This window comes from Cervus elaphus, chromosome 9 (genome assembly GCF_910594005.1).
Source record: "Cervus elaphus chromosome 9, mCerEla1.1, whole genome shotgun sequence".
In the NCBI taxonomy this organism is placed as follows: domain Eukaryota; kingdom Metazoa; phylum Chordata; class Mammalia; order Artiodactyla; family Cervidae; genus Cervus; species Cervus elaphus.
In genome coordinates, this window is record NC_057823.1 from 9398656 (window position 1) to 9417331 (window position 18676).

The 18676-nt window shown below is 54.1% G+C and overlaps 1 protein-coding gene across 9 annotated transcripts in view; it reads left to right on the forward strand.

Annotated features, from left to right (window-relative positions):
* Positions 1–17561, forward strand: part of UNC13A (unc-13 homolog A) — a 64746-nt gene extending 47185 nt beyond the window's left edge. For 2 of the 9 annotated variants that reach the window (XM_043911004.1, XM_043911006.1), the window contains 15 exons: positions 153–236; positions 803–880; positions 1108–1196; positions 1860–2012; positions 3159–3282; positions 4250–4255; positions 5806–5844; positions 6955–6984; positions 8414–8470; positions 9120–9200; positions 10298–10445; positions 11620–11676; positions 14542–14634; positions 15377–15536; positions 15984–17561. In XM_043911004.1, the coding sequence (XP_043766939.1) occupies positions 153–236; positions 803–880; positions 1108–1196; positions 1860–2012; positions 3159–3282; positions 4250–4255; positions 5806–5844; positions 6955–6984; positions 8414–8470; positions 9120–9200; positions 10298–10445; positions 11620–11676; positions 14542–14634; positions 15377–15536; positions 15984–16284 (1500 nt within the window). In that variant the 3' untranslated portion in view covers positions 16285–17561. The remainder of the gene's footprint in view (positions 1–152; positions 237–802; positions 881–1107; positions 1197–1859; positions 2013–3158; positions 3283–4249; positions 4256–5805; positions 5845–6954; positions 6985–8413; positions 8471–9119; positions 9201–10297; positions 10446–11619; positions 11677–14541; positions 14635–15376; positions 15537–15983) is intronic. The other 7 variants (XM_043911005.1, XM_043911009.1, XM_043911007.1 and 4 more) reach the window with 7 other exon arrangements.
* Positions 17562–18676: the final 1115 nt, after the last annotated feature.

The following is an 18676-nucleotide window of genomic DNA, read 5'->3' on the forward strand; positions in this document are numbered from 1 at the left end:
TGATGGTCATCCTGGGTGGAGAATTCATCCAGCCCAGTGGTCCATCTTAGGTGCTAGTAGGATTCAGGTTCATCCCTGATCTCACTAACGGTTCTTGTTGGGCCCACCTAACCCCAGCCGCTTGTCTCACCCACCCTCTGTGTCCTCCCCAGACCATCAGTAATGTGCTCCTCCAGTATGCAGACATCATCTCCAAGGACTTTGCTTCCTACTGCTCCAAGGAGAAGGAGAAAGTGGTGACCTGCGGGGGTCCCTGTCCTCTTTCCCCCAACCCCATTCTGTACCCCAGAGCATCCTTCCCTGGGCTCTGATACCTGTGTCTGCATGTATGTCCAGCTGTGTGTGTGTGTGTCTGTGTGTCTGACTGTGAGTCCAGGGGGATCTACAGGTGAGGGTACACATCTTCAATGTGTCATCGTCTGGTTGTTGTGAGTGAAGCCCTCAGGGAATATGTATGTGAGCTTACAAAGTTTTGAGCCCATGTAAAAGAATACTGGTGTGTGACAGGAATTCCCCTTTCTGCTACTCCCAGAGGTCCAGCCCTTCTGGACTCATCAGGTCCAGCCTACCCAGAGGGGAAGTTCTCCTTCCTCCTCTTGATCTCTAGAGATCCCCCCAGAACTCCTAGGGACCTGATCCCAAATACTGTCTTCTATGCTCAGATGACTTTATGGGACCCCAGCTTCCTCCAGACACAGACCCTGTAACCATCTTAGGTCCCTGGCAGTGGGGGGGGGGGGGGGCGGGGAGGCCCTGGGGAGAGGTCCTGAGCCCTGACTCCCTCCTCTTTTCCCATCTGCAGCCCTGCATCCTCATGAACAACACTCAGCAGCTGAGAGTTCAGCTGGAGAAGATGTTTGAAGCCATGGGAGGGAAGGAGGTGAGCCAGGGCCCGGGCGGGGTCACTGTCGTCCCCATGTCCCCGCAGGCCCCAGAGCTCGCACCTGATGAATTCCAGCTCAGCGACTTCATCAGACCCAAGCAAGCAGCTTAACTGTCTGAGCCTCAGTTTCCTCTCCAGCCCCTTTCCCCCGAATTGGATGGGAAAATGCCCCATCCACGCAGATGTCCTATGAACCTGACATGACGTCACTTCTCCCTCCTCAGCTGGATGCCGAGGCCAGTGACATCTTGAAGGAGCTACAGGTGAAACTCAACAACGTCTTGGATGAACTCAGCCGGGTGTTTGCTACCAGGTGGGGGCATCTCCAGAGCTGGGAGCAGAAGGGAGGGGACAGCCCCCAGCCTGGGGCATCTGGAGACTCAGCAGATGTAGTGGCGAAGACCTCAGGCCCTTAGGAGCTATACAAAGCTGAGTTCAAGCCTAGATTCCCTGCTTACTACTGTGTGGCCTTGGGTGAGTTGTTTAACTTCTCTGAATGTTAGTTTACCCATCTATAAAGTGGGGATGATGATAACAGTGTGAAAGTGTTGATCACTCAGTCGTGTTCGACTCTTTGTGACCCCATGGACTGTAGCCTGCCAGGCTCCTCCGTCCACGGAATTCTCCAGGCAGGAATACTGGAGTGGGTTGCCATGCCCTTCTCCAGGGGCTCTTCCTGACCAAGGGATTGAACACAGGTCGCCTGCATTGCCAGCAGATTCTTTACCGTCTGAGCCACCAGGGAAGCTCAGATGGTAAAGATGATTAACAGTAGTACCTGAGTAGGACCATGTGATGAAATAAACATCACAAGTAAATATCTTAGCCTGATGCCCAATTCTACTATTAAACCCCACTCCTGTTATATGCCGCGGCTCTCTGATGCTGGTAATAAAAGGTCCACAGATCAGCCTCATGCTGCCCTTCTTCCAGAGGCCAGGAAAGTCTAATCTGAGGTCCTCCTCTCTGTCCCCAGCTTCCAGCCGCACATTGAAGACTGTGTCAAGCAGATGGGTGACATCCTTAGCCAGGTGAAAGGCACAGGCAATGTGCCAGCCAGTGCCTGCAGCAGCGTGGCCCAGGATGCTGACAATGTGCTACAACCCATCATGGACCTGCTGGATAGCAAGTGAGCCAGGCTGGGTGGCCTGGGTCCACAAGGGAGGGTAACCTTGGGGCTGGCCTGGAGAGGATACTCAGGGCATGCTTGCTGGGTGGTGGTTGAATGGTTTGGATGCGCGGGTGAGCAGAGGCATGAAGAGATGGAAAGATGGGTGGGTTAATGATTGGAAGGATCAGTGGGTCAATATTTGTATGGATGAATGGATGGTAAAAGACATGAGGGATGGGTGGGTGGATGGATGAGTAGATTAAAAGAAAAATGCTTAGAAAGCTATATGGAGAATATATGGATAAAAGGATGGATGGATAGATGGATAAATGGATGGATGGAGAGCTGGGTAAATATGTGGATGGATGAATAACTGTTTGGAGGATGGGTATATGGATGTATGGGTGGGAGGATGGAAGAAAGGAAAGAGGGATGTAGGGAAGAGTGACGGTTGCTGCTGTTCACTCACTAAGTCATGTCCAGCTCTTCGCGACCTCATGGACTGCAGCACGCCAGGCCTCCCTGTCCTTTACCATCTCCCGGAGTTTGCACAAATTCATGTCCATTGAGTCGGTTCACTTTCTCTTCATTGTTTTCAATAAATTGATAGAGGAAGCATTAGGGTTGGGGGAAGGATGCTTTGGTGGAGGGTGGCTAAGTTGTTGGAAGGATCATGACAGATTGCCCTCTGTCAACCCCGTGTAGCCAGTCGTGAACTCTGTTGTTTTCCCTCTCAAGGTTGTCCCCTTCCCTAACATTCCCTTCTTCTCCTGAGCATGGCCCCAGCCCCCTCATAGCCCCTTCTCTCCAACCTTCCTATTCTAGTTCATCCCCCACTCTATTTGTTCAAATAGAAAAATCTGGCTCTCTCTCTTGAACACTCCACAGCTCCCCCATTGCCCTCCTGCTAAGGCCCAGGCCTTCCTCCTAGATTTTGAGGCTCCTTCCCAGTCTAGCTCCCACTGATCTGTCCAGCTACCATTCACTCTTCCCCCCGGGCATCCCACATTGCAGCCCCATCAGACCACTGGGGTCTGTGTACAGGCTCTGGACCCTCTTGCATGTCCATGGCATGCCTTCCCACCTTGCCCATGTGGTGAGGGGAAGGGGTTCCTCAGGTTGGAACCATCTGGGCCCTTTCTCAGACCTTTCCCTTGCCCCCAGCCTGACTCTCTTTGCCAAAATCTGTGAGAAGACGGTGCTGAAGCGGGTGCTGAAGGAGTTATGGAAGCTGGTCATGAACACCATGGAGAAGACCATCGTCCTGCCACCCCTCACTGACCAGACGGTGAGGCCTGCAGGGGGCCAGAGGGGACACCTGGGCCACCTCCTCTGTGAGAGCCCAGAGAGCTTGATGTCACAGGCACTGGGGGCTTAGAGGTCATCCAGGCACAAGGGCCATTTGAGGGTCCACCAGAAGGTCAGTGGGACCTTTCGGAAATCAGAGAGGTCACACATGGGTGAAAAGTCGTAAAAGGGTCAAAAGGTCATTCAGGGGTCAGTTATTTAAGGGTCAAAGAGGTCAAGTAAAGAGACGTCTAGGCGATATAGGGGTCATATGAGGAACAAGTGATTATTTAAAGGTCAGAGATTACCCAGAAAATAGAGAGATCAGCTTGGGCATCAAGGCCATCCATGGGTCACAGAGGGTATAGAGGTCAGTGGGTTCATCAGGGGGCTGTGGAGGTCAATCAAGAGGCATGTAAAGGAGATACCCAGATTTCGGAGCTCAGAGGCCAATAGAACAGAGTTCCAAGAGGTCAACCAGAGGTTATAGAGAGCACCGAAGTTAACAGAGGTCAAGCAGAGGTCCGTGGTCATCTGGAGACCAGGACCGTGCCTCTGGGACTCTCCTGGGGGCAGCCCAGAGATAGTGATCTGCAGTCAGGCTGCTGGGTAGGGGTGGAGGGACTGTCATCTTCAGAGGGGTGTGGCTGGGTGTGGCTTCCTCCCGGAGAGGGGCCTAAGGACAGTGAGGGCCTGTGGTTAATGGCCCAGCATAGAGTGGGAGGAAGTTTCCGGGTGGATGAGGGAGGCGTGGGAGGGGCGGCCGGGGCAGCCGAGAGGCAGTAATGGTGGGGGAAGCTGGGGACCTCCAGCTGCCCGCCCGCCCCTCTCCTCCCCTGGACTGGGCTGGGCTGAGACACGGGGTCCGCCCTTTGGTGCCGTCTCCGCCCCCTCCCTGGCTTTTCCGGGAGACTCACGGTGACTTATTCCCCCCTCCCCCACCGCCCCGCCCCCATCACGGCTGACAGATGATCGTAAGTAGAGGCCCCTCTGTCCGTCTGTCTGTCCGTCCGCTCTGTGTCTGGACTCGGCCCACCGCGTGGCTGCACCCCCCCCCGGCGCCCCCTCCTCACCTACTGGCCCCCCACCCACTGTCCCCCCTTCCGCCTAGATGTGCCTGTGTCTGTCTGGGGCGGGGCATGGGGGGGCGGGGCCGGGAGGGAGGGAGGCCACGCCCCACCCCGCCCAATTAGAAGTACGGAGGAGGGGCCTTCCGCCTTCCAAAACCCGAGTCCACCACCTTCACATCTGCTCACATGATTTAGTTAGAATTCACCCTTACTGCCATGCTGAGGCGCCACCAGGATATCTGGATCTCTCCCTGAAGCTAAAAGGTTGTTCAAAGTCAGTGGAGCTTCTCTGACCTCCCTTTCCCACTCTGAACTGTTAGTAACCGTACGAACTGCACCCTCACCACCCCGGTTCCCAAAGCTAGCTCATCAGCCAGACCTCACCATCACCTCTGCCTACCCGACTCCCACCACACATGCTAACACACAGGAATCCCAGACAGGCACCCAGGTGGGGATAATGTTGTGACTCCTTGGTGTCAGGCAGACTTGGCATCAAATCTCAGCCCAGCCGTTTTCTCTGTGACCTTGGGAAGTCACTTCACCTCCCAACCTCCATTTCCTTGTCTGGGAAAAAAAAAAAAAAAAGAGGTTAATTGTAGCAGCTCTCTGAGGGTTGTTTTCAGAACCAAGTAGGATGATGTGTTCAGTTCAATGACTGACTAAGGCAGTGCTCGCTAAGTTAGAGCTAATATTATTGGTGGTGGTGGTAGTATGTAGACACATAAAAGGGCAGAGATCAGTTAGAACCACTCTGGAGTCCTCTTTTTGGGCAAGACAAGGCTGTTATAAAATCCAAGGTTTGTTGAAAATTTGCTAGGGCTCATCTCACTTCTTGTGGTTGCAATCTGACTGTACCCACATGGTGGCCGCATATCCAGCTACAGACAATGCATCTGTGGGTAGTGAGCTAAGGGAACATACATTTGTTGAGGATTTCCTGTATTCCAGACCTCATAGCTATTGTTTCAGCTCACCTTCATGACACCTGTTTCAGTGAGTTAGATATTATTATTTCCATTTTACAGATGAGGAAAGTTGAGGCTCAAAGAGGAAGAGTCACCTGGTCAAAGCCACATAGTAAATATATGCCAGGATTCAAATTCAGGTCTGTCTGAACGTGGAGCCCATTTACTTTCCCGTTGACTCAAAGACCAAGAGCCTCATATATACAGTAAATATAAATGGATTATATTTTGGCAGTGACTTCTCTCTCTCTCTCTCTCTATGTATTTCTATTTCTCCTTCTCTCTCTCTTTCCTGCCTCTCTGGCTCTCACACCTTTTAAGTCAGTCATTAAGGCACACACATTATCCGCCCAGCAACTCTGTCACCAGCCCGCTGTGCAGTGAAGATGCCCTTTACTTCCTATCCCCATGAGTATGTATTATCACCCTGGGTTCCCACCCCACACAGCTTGCTAGGTTGATCACCCTGTGACATTGTCTCTGCAGGGCACCCTCTTGAGAAAACATGGCAAGGGATTAGAAAAGGTAATGAGGGCCTCACCTGTGCTGAGGTCCCAAACTCTGCTGTGTGGGTGCGTGTGTATATGTGTGTGTCCATTTGCCTGGGCAGGGAGGTCAGCTGGGAGTTTCATGGGTAGGAGGTGGGTGCCCTAACCAAGTCCCACAAAACCAGGAATCAGAAACGAAGTGGTTCCTCAGGGACATGGCTTGGCGCATATGTGTTTGTGCACAGATAGCCCCTGTCCTCTCACAACACTGCCCAAAGGGCTAATCCCAGTCCTGGGCTCAGCTGAAGTTCTGTGGCCTCTAGAAGGGCCCAGACACTGCACTGCCCTGGACTGAGACATGTTTTGCTCATTCTAACGGGTGTGTTGTGAGGAGGTGGGCGCTGTGGTTGAACATGAACAGTTACCCTTGCTGAGCACCCATGCAGGAGCTATCCTGCCTGTGTGCACACAAGCTATGTCTCCACTTCATGAACAGGGGTTGCAGGGCTGCCAACTCACCCATCAGCCCTTTGGAGGGCATGTGTGTTCAGGCACTCTGCCATGTATGTGCATCCCTGTGGGGGTGGAGAGTGTGTGATTGTGCACATGTGGGCAAGTGTTGAGTAGTCCATGTGTGTGTTTTAGCTCTTGAGTTCTTTTGCATGTGTGTGTGTCTTTGTATGTTGATCCAGATGTGTGTGTACATAAACTTTCTGCATACCCATGGATATGCCTGGGTGTGTGTCTGGGTATTGTGTGAACTTGTGATACTTGTGTTAGGATGTTTCTTTTAGAGTCAGACCTGCTGGGGTAAGGTCTTGGGAGTTGAGGAAGGAGAGACCCCAAGCTCTGTCTCTCTCTTTTTCCCCCACTCCCCAAGGCACCCCATCTTGGGGCAGGCTGACTGTGGGATTGGGTACCTGTCCCCAGGTGATGGGCTGATTCTAGCCTCCCGGCAGTTCAGAGTCTGACCCCTAATCCCCACCAGGGGCTGAGGGGAGGTGCCTAGGTGGGGAGGGGGTCCAGCATTGGACCCAGAACCTGGGAGGGAGCTCGTGGGCTGTGCGTTGAGGGGGGCAGGAAAGCCCCACTGAATATCTTCTCAGCAGCAACCCAAACTCTGACCCTCACCTGATTCTCTCCACAGGGCAGGGTGAAATTGCCAAGCCACTCAGATGTAAGACCGGCCTCTCACTGTCTGTCTGGCTCCCACCCTCACCCCTACCCCCCACCCCACCCATGCCTCTTTCCACTTCTGTGATCCGTGCCGTCTGGGGGTGTACTGTGACCCTGTCTGTCGGTCTCTTCTTCCTTTGTCTGTCTGGCTTGCTCGTGAGGGGTGGCAGGGGCGGGTGGCAAGTGGGGAGGAGGGTGTGGCAGGGGAAACTGAGGCCCAGGCTGGGCTCCCGAGTAACTGTGCCTTGTGACAGCCTCGGGGAATCACAGACAAGGACTAAGAAGAGTAGCCACAGCCAGGATGATCATGCTAATACCACTAGTGGCAGGGTGACCGGATCCCACTGGCCAGCTTGGAAAAGCAGCAATGTGATTCCAAATATCCCAGCTGACAACGGCCCCCCTCCCTGCTTAGCCTTGCCCAGGACTCCCAGGCCACCCCGGGACCAGTAATTCAGGGCTCACAACCTCAGTGATACTCAGCCCACCCCGCAACCCCCCCATCGTCCCCTAAGCTAGTGTAGGTGCCCCTAGCGGCCAGGGGAGGAAACTGAGGCCCAGAGAGAGCTTGAGACATGTCTCAGTTCACTCGGCATCATGATGGGGGGCGAGGGGCAGGATATATAGCTTCCACGCCAGGGCCCTGTCTCCCCGAGCACTGCCCATGACCTTGATACCGAGTAATAATAACTGTGAACACTGAACAAAGACATGTTTAGTCCCAGCTAAGCCACAAATGGAATAGGATTTCCTCCATTGGAGATGAGAAAACTGAGGCTCAGAGAGGTTCAGTGACTTGCCCAGGACCACACAGCAGAGCTGGGATTTGAACCCAGGCCCACCTGGCCCATCGGAGCCATAACCAGGATGTCATCTTGCTGATGTCTGGTTTGGGGAGGAATGGGAGATGGGTCCAGAGGTGGGTGTTAAGGGGGAGGATTCTTTCTTTAAAAGTTCAGGTTAACATTCCCCTACCCACCCCCTCAGATTACCGGGGAAGTTTTCCCACAGAGGGAATGGGCCCTTGGTGGGTGGTAGCTTTCACCAGAGCCCATCCCATGGTTTTCTCAAGGCTCCGTGACCCGGGGCTGGCAAGTCCCACTCATACCCATAAACATCAAGTTGGGCTTCCCCCTCCCACTACCCTGTTTTCTTCTCTGTGCCACAAACCTGGGGCCACGCGGTGGAGGTGGGAGGATGGGTAGTGCCCCAACAGGACTGAGATTTCTGGGGACAAGGTCACCATCTCCTCCTCAGCACCTTCTGGGGGCTCCAAACGTCTGTCCCCAGGACGCAACCTGGGGACAAGGTTGTCCAGGGCCTTTGGACAAGAACCAAGATGGCGTCCAGGGCTAGGGTGTCAATGGGGGCTTGGGCACTGAGCAGGAAGACCCCACCCTCACCGGGGTTATGTCGATTATTACCTACAGGGCACCCAGATGATCTTCAATGCAGCCAAGGAGCTGGGTCAGCTATCTAAACTCAAGGTGAGGCCAGCATGGGGGGCAGGAGATTGGGGTGGGGGGCTTCCCAGGGAAGAGGTCTGAGAATAGTGGCATGCTTTGCAGGCTCAAAGGACAGAAACTCTATTCAGACTGGCTTAAGCACAATTTATTTGCTCAGTGTATTGCAAGGTTAAGCTTCAGATACAGCTTGATCGAGAGTAAAAAGAATTATTCAGCAAATGTTTATTGAGAATGTGTGGTGTGTCAGCCACATGCTAGACACCGAGAAAGACCCATTTATCCAACTCCTTGGAGTTTAGTGAAGATGAGACCTATAGATAGGCAGATCTCCAAGGAAGAGTTTGCACTGCCCATCTGGCCCCTCTCTCCATCCATCCAGGACGACATGGTACAAGAAGAAGCCAAGAGCTTGACCCCGAAGCAGTGTGCAGTTTATTTATTTGCTCAGTGTATTGCAAGGTTAAGCTTCAGATACAGCTTGATCGAGAGTAAAAAGAATTATTCAGCAAATGTTTATTGAGCATGTGTGGTGTGTCAGCCACATGCTAGACACCGAGAAAGACCCACTTATCCAACTCCTTGGAGTTTAGCGAAGATGAGACCTATAGATAGGCAGATCTCCAAGGAAGAGTTTGCACTGCCCATCTGGCCCCTCTCTCCATCCATCCAGGACCACATGGTACGAGAAGAAGCCAAGAGCTTGACCCCGAAGCAGTGTGCAGTTGTTGAGCTGGCCCTGGACACTATCAAGGTGAGAGGCCCCACCCCTGCCCATCCTAGGTGGGGCAAGCAGAGGATGTGGCTAGTGGGGACATGAATCTAGACTGCAACCCACCTTAATCCATTCCATTTATAAACACTCCCTGATCACCCTTCTTTGTCAGTTCCAGGCTGGCTGGCAGCAGACCCCTGAGGACATCCCCAGCTCTGTGGGGTCAGGACAGGGTATTGGAAGGGATGGGAGAGTCCAGGGAGTGTTTTCTGGAAGAGAGCACATGGGAAGTGGAGTTTGAGGAATAGAAATTCACAACGCAAAACAAATAGAGCATTCTTAGGCAGGGAACCAGCCCTTGCAAGAACAAGGAGACATGAAAGGGGCTGTGGTTTCCATGAAACAAAAAGTGTGAAGACTATTCTTGTAGAAGGAAATGTTTTGTTGAAATGGAGAATTACAGTGAAATATGGTTGGCAACATATTAAGGAGGGGTGGTTTAGGAAAACCCTTTGAAAACTTAATCAAAGACAGGGAGCCAGCCATGGCAAAATGGAAAATTAGGGGTGGGGACTGGGAGGACCTTCTCACCAGCAAACAGAGAAAGTGCAAAGGCCCTGAGGCAAGGGAAGACTTTTGGAAAGAAAGTTAGGATATTGCAGGTTAGAGCTGCAAAGGGCCTGGGAGGGGGTGCAAGACATGGGTGTTATTCTGAGGGTGTGGGTTTGGGGCAGGGGTAAGTGTGGGAGTAGCAGGACCTGGGTTTTTTGTTTGTTTTAATATTTATTTTTATGTATTTATTTGGGTGTGTTGGGTCTTACTTGCGGCTCGCGGGGTCTTAGGTCTTCAGGGCAGCCTGTGGGATCTTTAGTTACAGCAGTGAACTCTTAGTTGCCGTGTGTAGGACCTAGTTCCCTGACCAGGGATCAAAACCACACCCCTTGCATTGGGAGCGCGGGGTCTTGGCCACTGGACCACCAGGGAAGTCCTGGGACCTGGGTGTTCTGAAGACCCGCCCTGTCACCCCGCCCATCACAGTAGAGGGCAGCAGAGTGGGGGAGGGGCATTGGGGCTGCCCAGCCGGAAGGGCAGGTCAAGGGGCCGAGTCTGACCTCTCTCTACCCTGCTCCCCACAGCAATACTTCCATGCAGGTGGCGTGGGCCTCAAGAAAACTTTCCTGGAGAAGAGCCCAGACCTGCAGTCCCTGCGCTACGCCCTGTCCCTCTACACGCAGGCCACCGACCTGCTCATCAAGACATTCGTCCAGACGCAGTCGGCCCAGGGTAAGGAGCCGCTGGTTAGCGCGATGAAAATCCCCCTCCCATAGGGGCAGCGCAGCCCCAAGCCCCGGCCTGGCGGCCGCCTTGGACACACCTCCTCTGTGACGTCACAAGCCCGGGAAGAATTGACAGCTCCAGGGCGCACGTGAGCTCCATGATGTCACCGGGCCAGTGAATGATCTACAGCTTGTAGGAGCCGGACCTCTGACGTCAGTGGGCTAGGAATGCATCTCCTGGGAAAACCCATGACGTCAGGGGGTCAGGATGTAATTGAAATCTGTAGAACGGGCCCGCTGTCCGCAAGGACCAGGGAGTGATTGACAGCTGTTAGGGGCGGAACCTCGACTCTGATTCCAGAGAGTGGTTGATAGCTTTACGGGAGGGACTTGTGACTGCGGGAGACAGTGATTGATATCCCTGGCAGGGGCGGGATCTCTGACGTCACGTGGCCAATGAATGATTGGCAGCTCCAGGGGAGGGACCTCTGGAAGGATGGTTGAAAGTACCCTTGGGAGGGACCTCTGTACTGTCGGGAGCTAAGGAGTGCCAGCACCAGAGATGGGAGGGACCCCGACCTGGAGGGGCGGACGGAGAGGGAGTTCTTATTTCTCAAATTCTCTCTTTCTCTTTCTTCTCTTGCCTCTGTCTCCTGTCCATCTCTGAGTTCGCACACAGCAGCTGGGGCTGGGGGGCAGGACTCTAGGGTCCTAGTTCCCCTCCCTGGGCCCCTCCTTTTCCAAATTGGCCCTAAGAGTGCAGACACGGGCGAGAAGGTTGGCCGCTAACCCAGGCTTAGTACCGGCGGTGGAAGAGGAGGCTGGGGTGAGGGGAGCTAAACCCTGCGGCCACCAGCTGCCCCTTCCCCCCCGAGTCAGCCCAGGGCTTAGGGCCCTCCCTGGGCGTCGGGCCTCTGCGCTCAGCTTCGTGCCCAGCCCACGCTGCTGCTTTTAGTGTTCCTGGTGTCCCCCCGGAGCGGGAGGCTGTCTGTCTGTCTGTCTGCAGCTGACGTTTCTCTCTCTCTTGTTTCTCCTCCCTCTCACTCGCCGCCCCGTCTCCGCGCCTACCCTGCTCCCCGCCACGCACACTCGCCCTCCATCCTCGCCTCTCTCTCGCTCGCTCGTCTTTCCCCTCCCTCCTCCCTCCCCTCCTTTCTCCACCTCCCCACTCCCGTGATTAGTCCATGGTGGAAAAGGGACTAGGTTTACCCTTAGTGAAGACATTTATCCTGAGAAGGGTACGTGCTTCCGCCGCCCGCCCGCCCGCCCGCGCCCGGTGCCCGGTGCCTGCACCCCTCCTGGCCCGGCTAGTAAAAGGCCCGTCCTTCCGCCTCCCAGGCCTGTGGGGCCACGCCCAGGCCCGACTGGCTTCAGGGGTGCCTAGGCGGACCAGGGGGGAAGGACGGCTTGCTGGTTCCACGTGGGGAAGGAGTAGCGATTCGAGTCGGAATCCGTTTCTCCCTAGGTGCTGGTCTTAACCCAGATCCCGGGTCCCCCAGACAGGCGCTTGCCCATCTCAGATTCCAGCTGTGCCACTCCGTGGGTGGGCGCCTCCCCGCAACCGGCTGCCTCCTTGAGCCTCAGTTTTCTCATCTGTAAAATGAGAACAGTCAAGGACCGTAATTCATAAGATTATTTTTAGGACTAGACGAATTAAATTTAGAGCAGTTCCTGATATGTACTAGCTGGCCGCAATTGTTAGTTGTATTATTATTATTTTTATGGATGTCACTTTTATGAGCAAAGAAAACGAGCATTTTTCAGGCTCTAACTCTGAGCTAGCCTTTGTGCCCATCACTTCTCGGGATTCTAGAAGACATTCCTTTAGGTTGCCCCTCAGGGTGATCTGCTATTCCATAGATGAGGAAGCTGTCTCAAAGGAGACTAAGCCCCTTGCCCAAGGAACCTTCCCCTCCAGGGGGCCTGGGACTGGGGATGGGGGTGGGGTGGGAGAATCACAGAGAGGCCTGGGAAAGACACTTCCCCTTGGAGCCAGCAAACCATGGGATGGGGGCGCCCAGCACTGCCCCCCTCCCCCTTCTTACTAGCTTTGGCCGTGATCTGACCCCTCACCCCACCCACCACTGTCCGACTCTCCCCTGGCACCCCTCAGTCTGGCCCGGATTGAGCTTGCTATGAAGCATCAGCCTGGGGTGGGGGTCGGGGGGGGGGGGTGAGGCTGAGCATGTGACTGGTTGGAGGGAGTGGGGTGGGAGCCTGAGATGACAAGGAAGGCAGCCTTGGGTGGGTGGCAAAGATGAGGGGGTGCACACCCCAATACTGGGGCAATGGGGGTCTTCTGCCCCTGAGCCTTGGTCACTAACCGCACAGAGCCAGGTAACCTGATCAACCTTGGACTGACCCATTCTCCTACCCCACCCCACCCCAACTTTCCCCCTGTTCCTCCCCCCATGCATGGGGTGCTCCAGGCGTGGTAAGCTTCCTGAGGGGCAGGGGAGGGGCCTGGTGGAGGTGCTGGCGGTCACAGGTCCCCAGGCCCCACAGGATGCCCTTCCCAAGAGTCACTGAGGGTTGGGGACAGAGGCTTTGAAACTGCTCCTTCAGTGATCCCCATCAGAATCAATCAATCAGGCTGCTTGTCGTGTCTGAAATTGAAAAGTACCTTACCTTGATTCAGGCAGACTAGAGAATTTGTGAGCCTATAACTGAAAGCCATTGAATTGAATTGCCATCAGTAATAGCTGGATCTAGAGTCTCCAACAATGCCAATGGTCTCTATTGAGACCTCTGTGGGATGGACTCTCCCTTCACTGGGCCTTGGAGCAGCTTAACCAGAGAGAGACTCTTTCCTAGGAGTTACAACAAAAGTCCTGGGGCCAGTTCCTATTGGCCCAGGTTGGGTCACATGACCACCCCTGAGCCAATCACTGCAGCCATGGCCAGGGACTGCTCTGATTGGGCAGCCCTGGTTCATTTAGCTGTACCTAAAGTGCGAGATGGAGCCACAATGTCTGAGGTGAGGTAGGGACATTTCTCAGTGGAAACTTGAGATGGTCAGTTGGAAAAGGAATGGCAGAGAAAATAAAAAATGTCTCTACAAGCTGTCATTTCAGCAGAATTGAGAATTCTGGGTCATGTTGCACAGTTACAGGAGCAGAGCTGGCAAGGACGAGAAAGGAGAGGGGTGCGGCAGGAGAGGTAATAGTGAGGACATATCAGGAGTGACTGCAGGTCACAGAAAAGGCTCTGATTATTTCAGAGTGAAATGAGAGCCTTGGGAGGGTTTTGAGCAGAGGAGGGATACAGTCTGACTTGGGACTTCTCTGGCTGGTGTACTGAAAGAAGCTGAGCGAAAGTGTAGGGAGACAGGGAGGAGCCTATTACAACAATTCAGAGTGGCCTAGTTGGCCCAGGGACAACTCCTATTGGCCTAGCTCCGGTCACATGACCATCCCTGAGCCAATCACTGCAGCCATGGCCGGAGAAGGCTCTGATTGGGCAGCTGTGGTTCATTTAGCCATACCCGCGGTGTGAGATGGAGCCACGTGGTTGATGGGGACTGAACCAGGATGGCAGCTGTGGAGATGGGCCAGAGTCTGGATGTATTCTGAAGGCAGACCTGGCAGCATCTTCCACCATACCAGTACTTAGCGAGGAAGTAAAAACAAAAAAGGGGTTGAAGACTGAGGTACAGGGTGCCCCAACAGTTTGAAGATCAACAGAGGAGTAGGAAATGGAAAAAGAGGGTGAGAAGGAGAGACTAACTGTAAGATGAGAACTTGGAGAGTGTAGCCTTGGTGCAGCCAAGAGGAGAAACTGAGGCACAGAAAGCCAAAGTGTCAGATGCCGCCAAGATAGTGTGAAAGATGAAGACCGAGTCTGATGACAGGGAATGAAAAAGAGGATATTAGGCTCAGAGAAGTTAGGAGATGTGCCTGAGATCACACAACAAAGCAATGAAAGGCCGAGGATTCCCGGCCTCCTTATGAGCACCCATCTTCCCAGCCTGCCCTCAGTGCCAACCTGTCATGGCTGATGACCTGATGCCGCCAGCATATGGTGGGTGGGAGGCAGTCCACGTCCTTTCTGGTGGGTGGGAAAGAATGAAGCTCACGCCAAGCATCCTCCCCTGCCCCGCCCAGGCTCGGGTGTGGAAGACCCTGTGGGTGAAGTCTCCGTCCACGTAGAGCTCTTCACTCATCCAGGAACTGGGGAACACAAGGTCACAGTGAAAGGTGAGTAGCCTGAGGTGGGAGGGAGAGTGCCTCAGCCAGGATGCACTAGATTCTAACACTGAAACCAAACTCAAACAGGCTTAAGGAAGAAATTGGTTGTTGTTGTTTTTTTTTTTTTTTTCATTTTAAAAAATGTTTTCATAAAACTGAAATGTTCGGAAGTATCCACCTTCAGACACAGCTGGATCAAGAGGTACAAAAAGTGTTACAGGACTCATTCCACTTTCTCTCCCAGCTCTGCGTTCCTGTTGTGGGTTTTAGTTTTCTAGTTAGAACACAGATTGGTCTGTTTTATCCAAGACCTAAAATAACAATGGCTTAAACAAGATATTAATAGATGGAATGAATCTTCCTCTGGGGTAACTCCAAGAACAATCAGCCCAGAACTGACGTGAGGGCTTCACAGTGGTGGGCATCCAGGCTCCAAACAGCTTTTGCTGTATTTTTATCCCTAATGTGTTTTCTTCCTCTATGAGGTCCCAGAGGACTCAGCCCCATCAGCTTCCCAGTCTGCAGCTAGGAAAGGAGCAAGGGTAGGGCATTCTCGCTGCCTTTAGGGCCTTCCCCGGCTGAAAGTTGTTTGCGTCACTTCCTCTTACATCTCATTGGCTGGAAGTTAGTCACGTGGTCATATTTAGCTACAGAAGCATGCTGGGAAATGTAATCTTTCAGCCAGACTTTGAAAACCACAGCTATGTACTGGGGGACCCTAAGCAGTCTTACCTTCTAATTCCCCCAACAGTGGTGGCTGCCAATGATCTCAAGTGGCAGACTTCTGGCATTTTCCGGCCATTCATCGAGGTCAACATCATTGGGCCCCAGCTCAGTGACAAGAAACGCAAGTTTGCGACCAAATCCAAGAACAACAGCTGGGCCCCCAAGTACAATGAGAGCTTTCAGTTGTAAGTCTGGGATGCTTTGGGGAGCACGACTAGGGGACATGATCCTATATGAACCTCAGGGTCCACTAGGCGGGAGGGATCTCTGGTGAACCGGTGGTTTCTGGGGACAGGAACAGGAGAGATCACATCGTAAGTGGGGATGCTGGGAAGGGAGGCACCTTAGTGCAGGAGTGACACCAGGATGGAGGTGACCACCTTGGGGGACACACAGGTCGGGGTCGGGGACAGTGAGTATGATATAATAGCATAATGAGGGCTCATGAAGGAGAGAAGATGTCTGGCCAGAAGGAACATGTTGACCTGGGGCATTTCTGGGGCTAAAAATTCTGGTCTAAGAGGCGTGGGTGTGGGCATGACCCGGTGGGAGAGGAGTCACCGGTGGGCGTGGTTGGCGGGGGGGGGGGGGGCGGGCGGCGTGATCCGTCCTCACGCTCCGCCCTCCCGCAGCACGCTGAGCGCTGACACTGGCCCTGAGTGCTACGAGCTGCAGGTGTGCGTCAAGGACTACTGCTTCGCGCGCGAGGACCGCACGGTGGGGCTGGCCGTGCTGCAGCTGCGCGAGCTGGTCCAGCGCGGGAGCGCCGCCTGCTGGTTGCCCCTTGGCCGCCGCATCCACATGGACGACACGGGCCTCACGGTGCTGCGCATCCTGTCGCAACGCAGCAATGACGAGGTGGCCAAGGAATTCGTCAAGCTCAAGTCGGACACGCGCTCCGCCGAGGAGGGCGGTGCCGCGCCTGCCCCCTAGTGCGGGGCACGCAGGCAGGCGCCATTGCGCCTGCGCAGAGCGCGCAGGGCGGGGCGGTGCCTGCACGCTTGGACCTCCCTGAGGGCAAGTCTCCGGGCTCTGAACGGAAGGCATCCTGCCTCTGCACCTTTGATTTAGTTTCCCATTCTGGGGAAAGGTGAATGGCAACGCCCCGCCCCCTCAGGAGGCCTTGCGCCAGGGAAAGAGGAAGGAAGAAGCCGCATCCCCCTACTTGAGGCCACTCCCCCAGCGTCTAGGGGCTTTTCGAGCTGGAATGGGAGGAAAACCAGCCCCTATAGAGGAGGCCAGGTCCCAGAGCCGTGTTACCTGGACGCCCTGCCTCCTGCCCCCTGGAAAAGCCATAAGATGGGTCCCAACGTTTGGGGCCCGAGACCAATTTGCCAAGTATGGAACTCTCAGCTCCCTTGAGGGGCGGGCCTTGGGCGAGGGGCAGGGCTTCCTGGCGCGCCCTCTGGGGTGGTGTGGGGACTGGAGGGGCTCGGGTGGCGGTTAGAGAGCCCCCCACCAAGGTGGACCAGAGTCCCTTTTGATGTTTGTGCGAAAAATAAACAGGGAAGGGGGGAGGATGGGATTTCAAAAGCACATGCGCTCTCGGGCGCCCAAACCCGGCCAAGGGGTCGGCTCTGGGGCATCCACGCTGCCCCAGCTTCCCTACGGGGTTTTGCCTCCCCCTTTCCCCACCACATATCCAGTCCTTATATCATAAAGTTCAACCCACTCACTTGACAGATGGCAAAACCAGGCCGAGAGCTGCTTAAGACAATGCCGAGGGTTCCAGTACCACATCCCCTCCCCATTCCCTTTGGCCTGTGTGCCCCTTTGAAGGGTGAGCTGAGATCGGATACCCCGACACAGCTCCCCACTGCTGCTAACCCCCGTCGGGGGACTGCCCCCAACCCTCAAAGCGGTGGGGGTTCAGGGCCGAGGCCCCAGTGCCCCCTTCCACCGCTGGCTGCCAAGCAAAACCCCTGCCTTCACTGCTTTCCTTTGGGACGCCAGGGTTAGATACCTGAGAACTCTTGACCTCCCACCAAAAGAGAGTGAAGATACGGGATTCTCTGGACCCAGTCCCCTGCCCCAACCACTTCTTCCTCTCCTAGAATGCTCCAGTCAGGAAGGAACGGAAAGAGACCAGAAGCTTGAGGGTGTGTGTGTGTGTGTGTGTGTGTGTGTGTGTACCAGGGTGTGTGTGTGTGTACCAGGGTGTGTGTGTGTGCGTGTGTGTGTGTACCAGGGTGTGTGTGTGTGTGTGTGTGTGTACCAGGGTGTGTGTGTGTGTGTGTGTGTGTACCAGGGTGTGTGTGTGTACCAGGGTGTGTGTGTGTGTGTGTACCAGGGTGTGTGTGTGTGTGTGTGTACCAGGGTGTGTGTGTGTGTGTGTACCAGGGTGTGTGTGTGTGTGTGTGTGTACCAGGGTGTGTGTGTGTGTACCAGGGTGTGTGTGTGTGTGTGTGTGTGTGTGAGTGAATATACAAATTTGCTGGGGAGCTTATTCCCCCAAAATTTCATTCATTCATTTAAACACGCAGGCCACAGGATACCCCATGTGGAGCCTCTAGCTGCCTGAAACTCTTCCTCCACCAGGGGTTTTGGGGCAGTTTGGCCAAATTTCTCCATTTTAGCTCACACAGGCATTTTAGGAGACATTTTGGGAAAGTTTGGCATGGCTTGTCTTTGCCCAGGATCTGCTTTTTCACATTGGACCAGTATGTGTATACTGTGGGTTTTTTCCTGTCAGATTGATAAATACAGGATTGTGCTGTACTAGGGAAAAAATTAAACAGAGGGATGAGAAGAGGGTTAACTGGTCTACTGGAGCGATGGGGGCTACCTCAGATGGGGAAGGTGACAGAGGGCTTTCTGCAGAGGTGAAAAGTGTAAAGGAACTACCCATTGGAGAGAAAAGAGCTCCAGGCAGAGGGAACTTCAGATGCAAAGGCTCAGAAGTGGGCTAACTTGAAGCATAGCCAGGTCAGGTGGCTGGAGCTGAGCCAACCAGAGGGGTGGTGGGAGATGCTGATGAGGTTGGGGAGGCCTGCAGAGGTCTCAGACCAGGTGGGATCTGGTAAGAAGCCCTGAGGAGTTTTGATTTTACCCTAGAGGCTTGGGAGGCCCCAGGAGATTTTAAATCTGGGGAGAGTCTGGATTTCAGGTTTTGACTCTCCCTCTGGCTACCTCATGAAGAATGGACTGATATGGTGGCAGGGGTGGGGATGGGAGGGAGGACAAAATGCTTTCAGGACAGTGAAATTAATTCTTGGAAAGATTTTGGAGGATATATTAAAAATTATGCCTTAGATGAGCCCGAGGGCTCCCTGGTACAGATGTCCTGGTTGTGCGCTACCCAGGGGTTGAGCATCTCTAAGGAGGC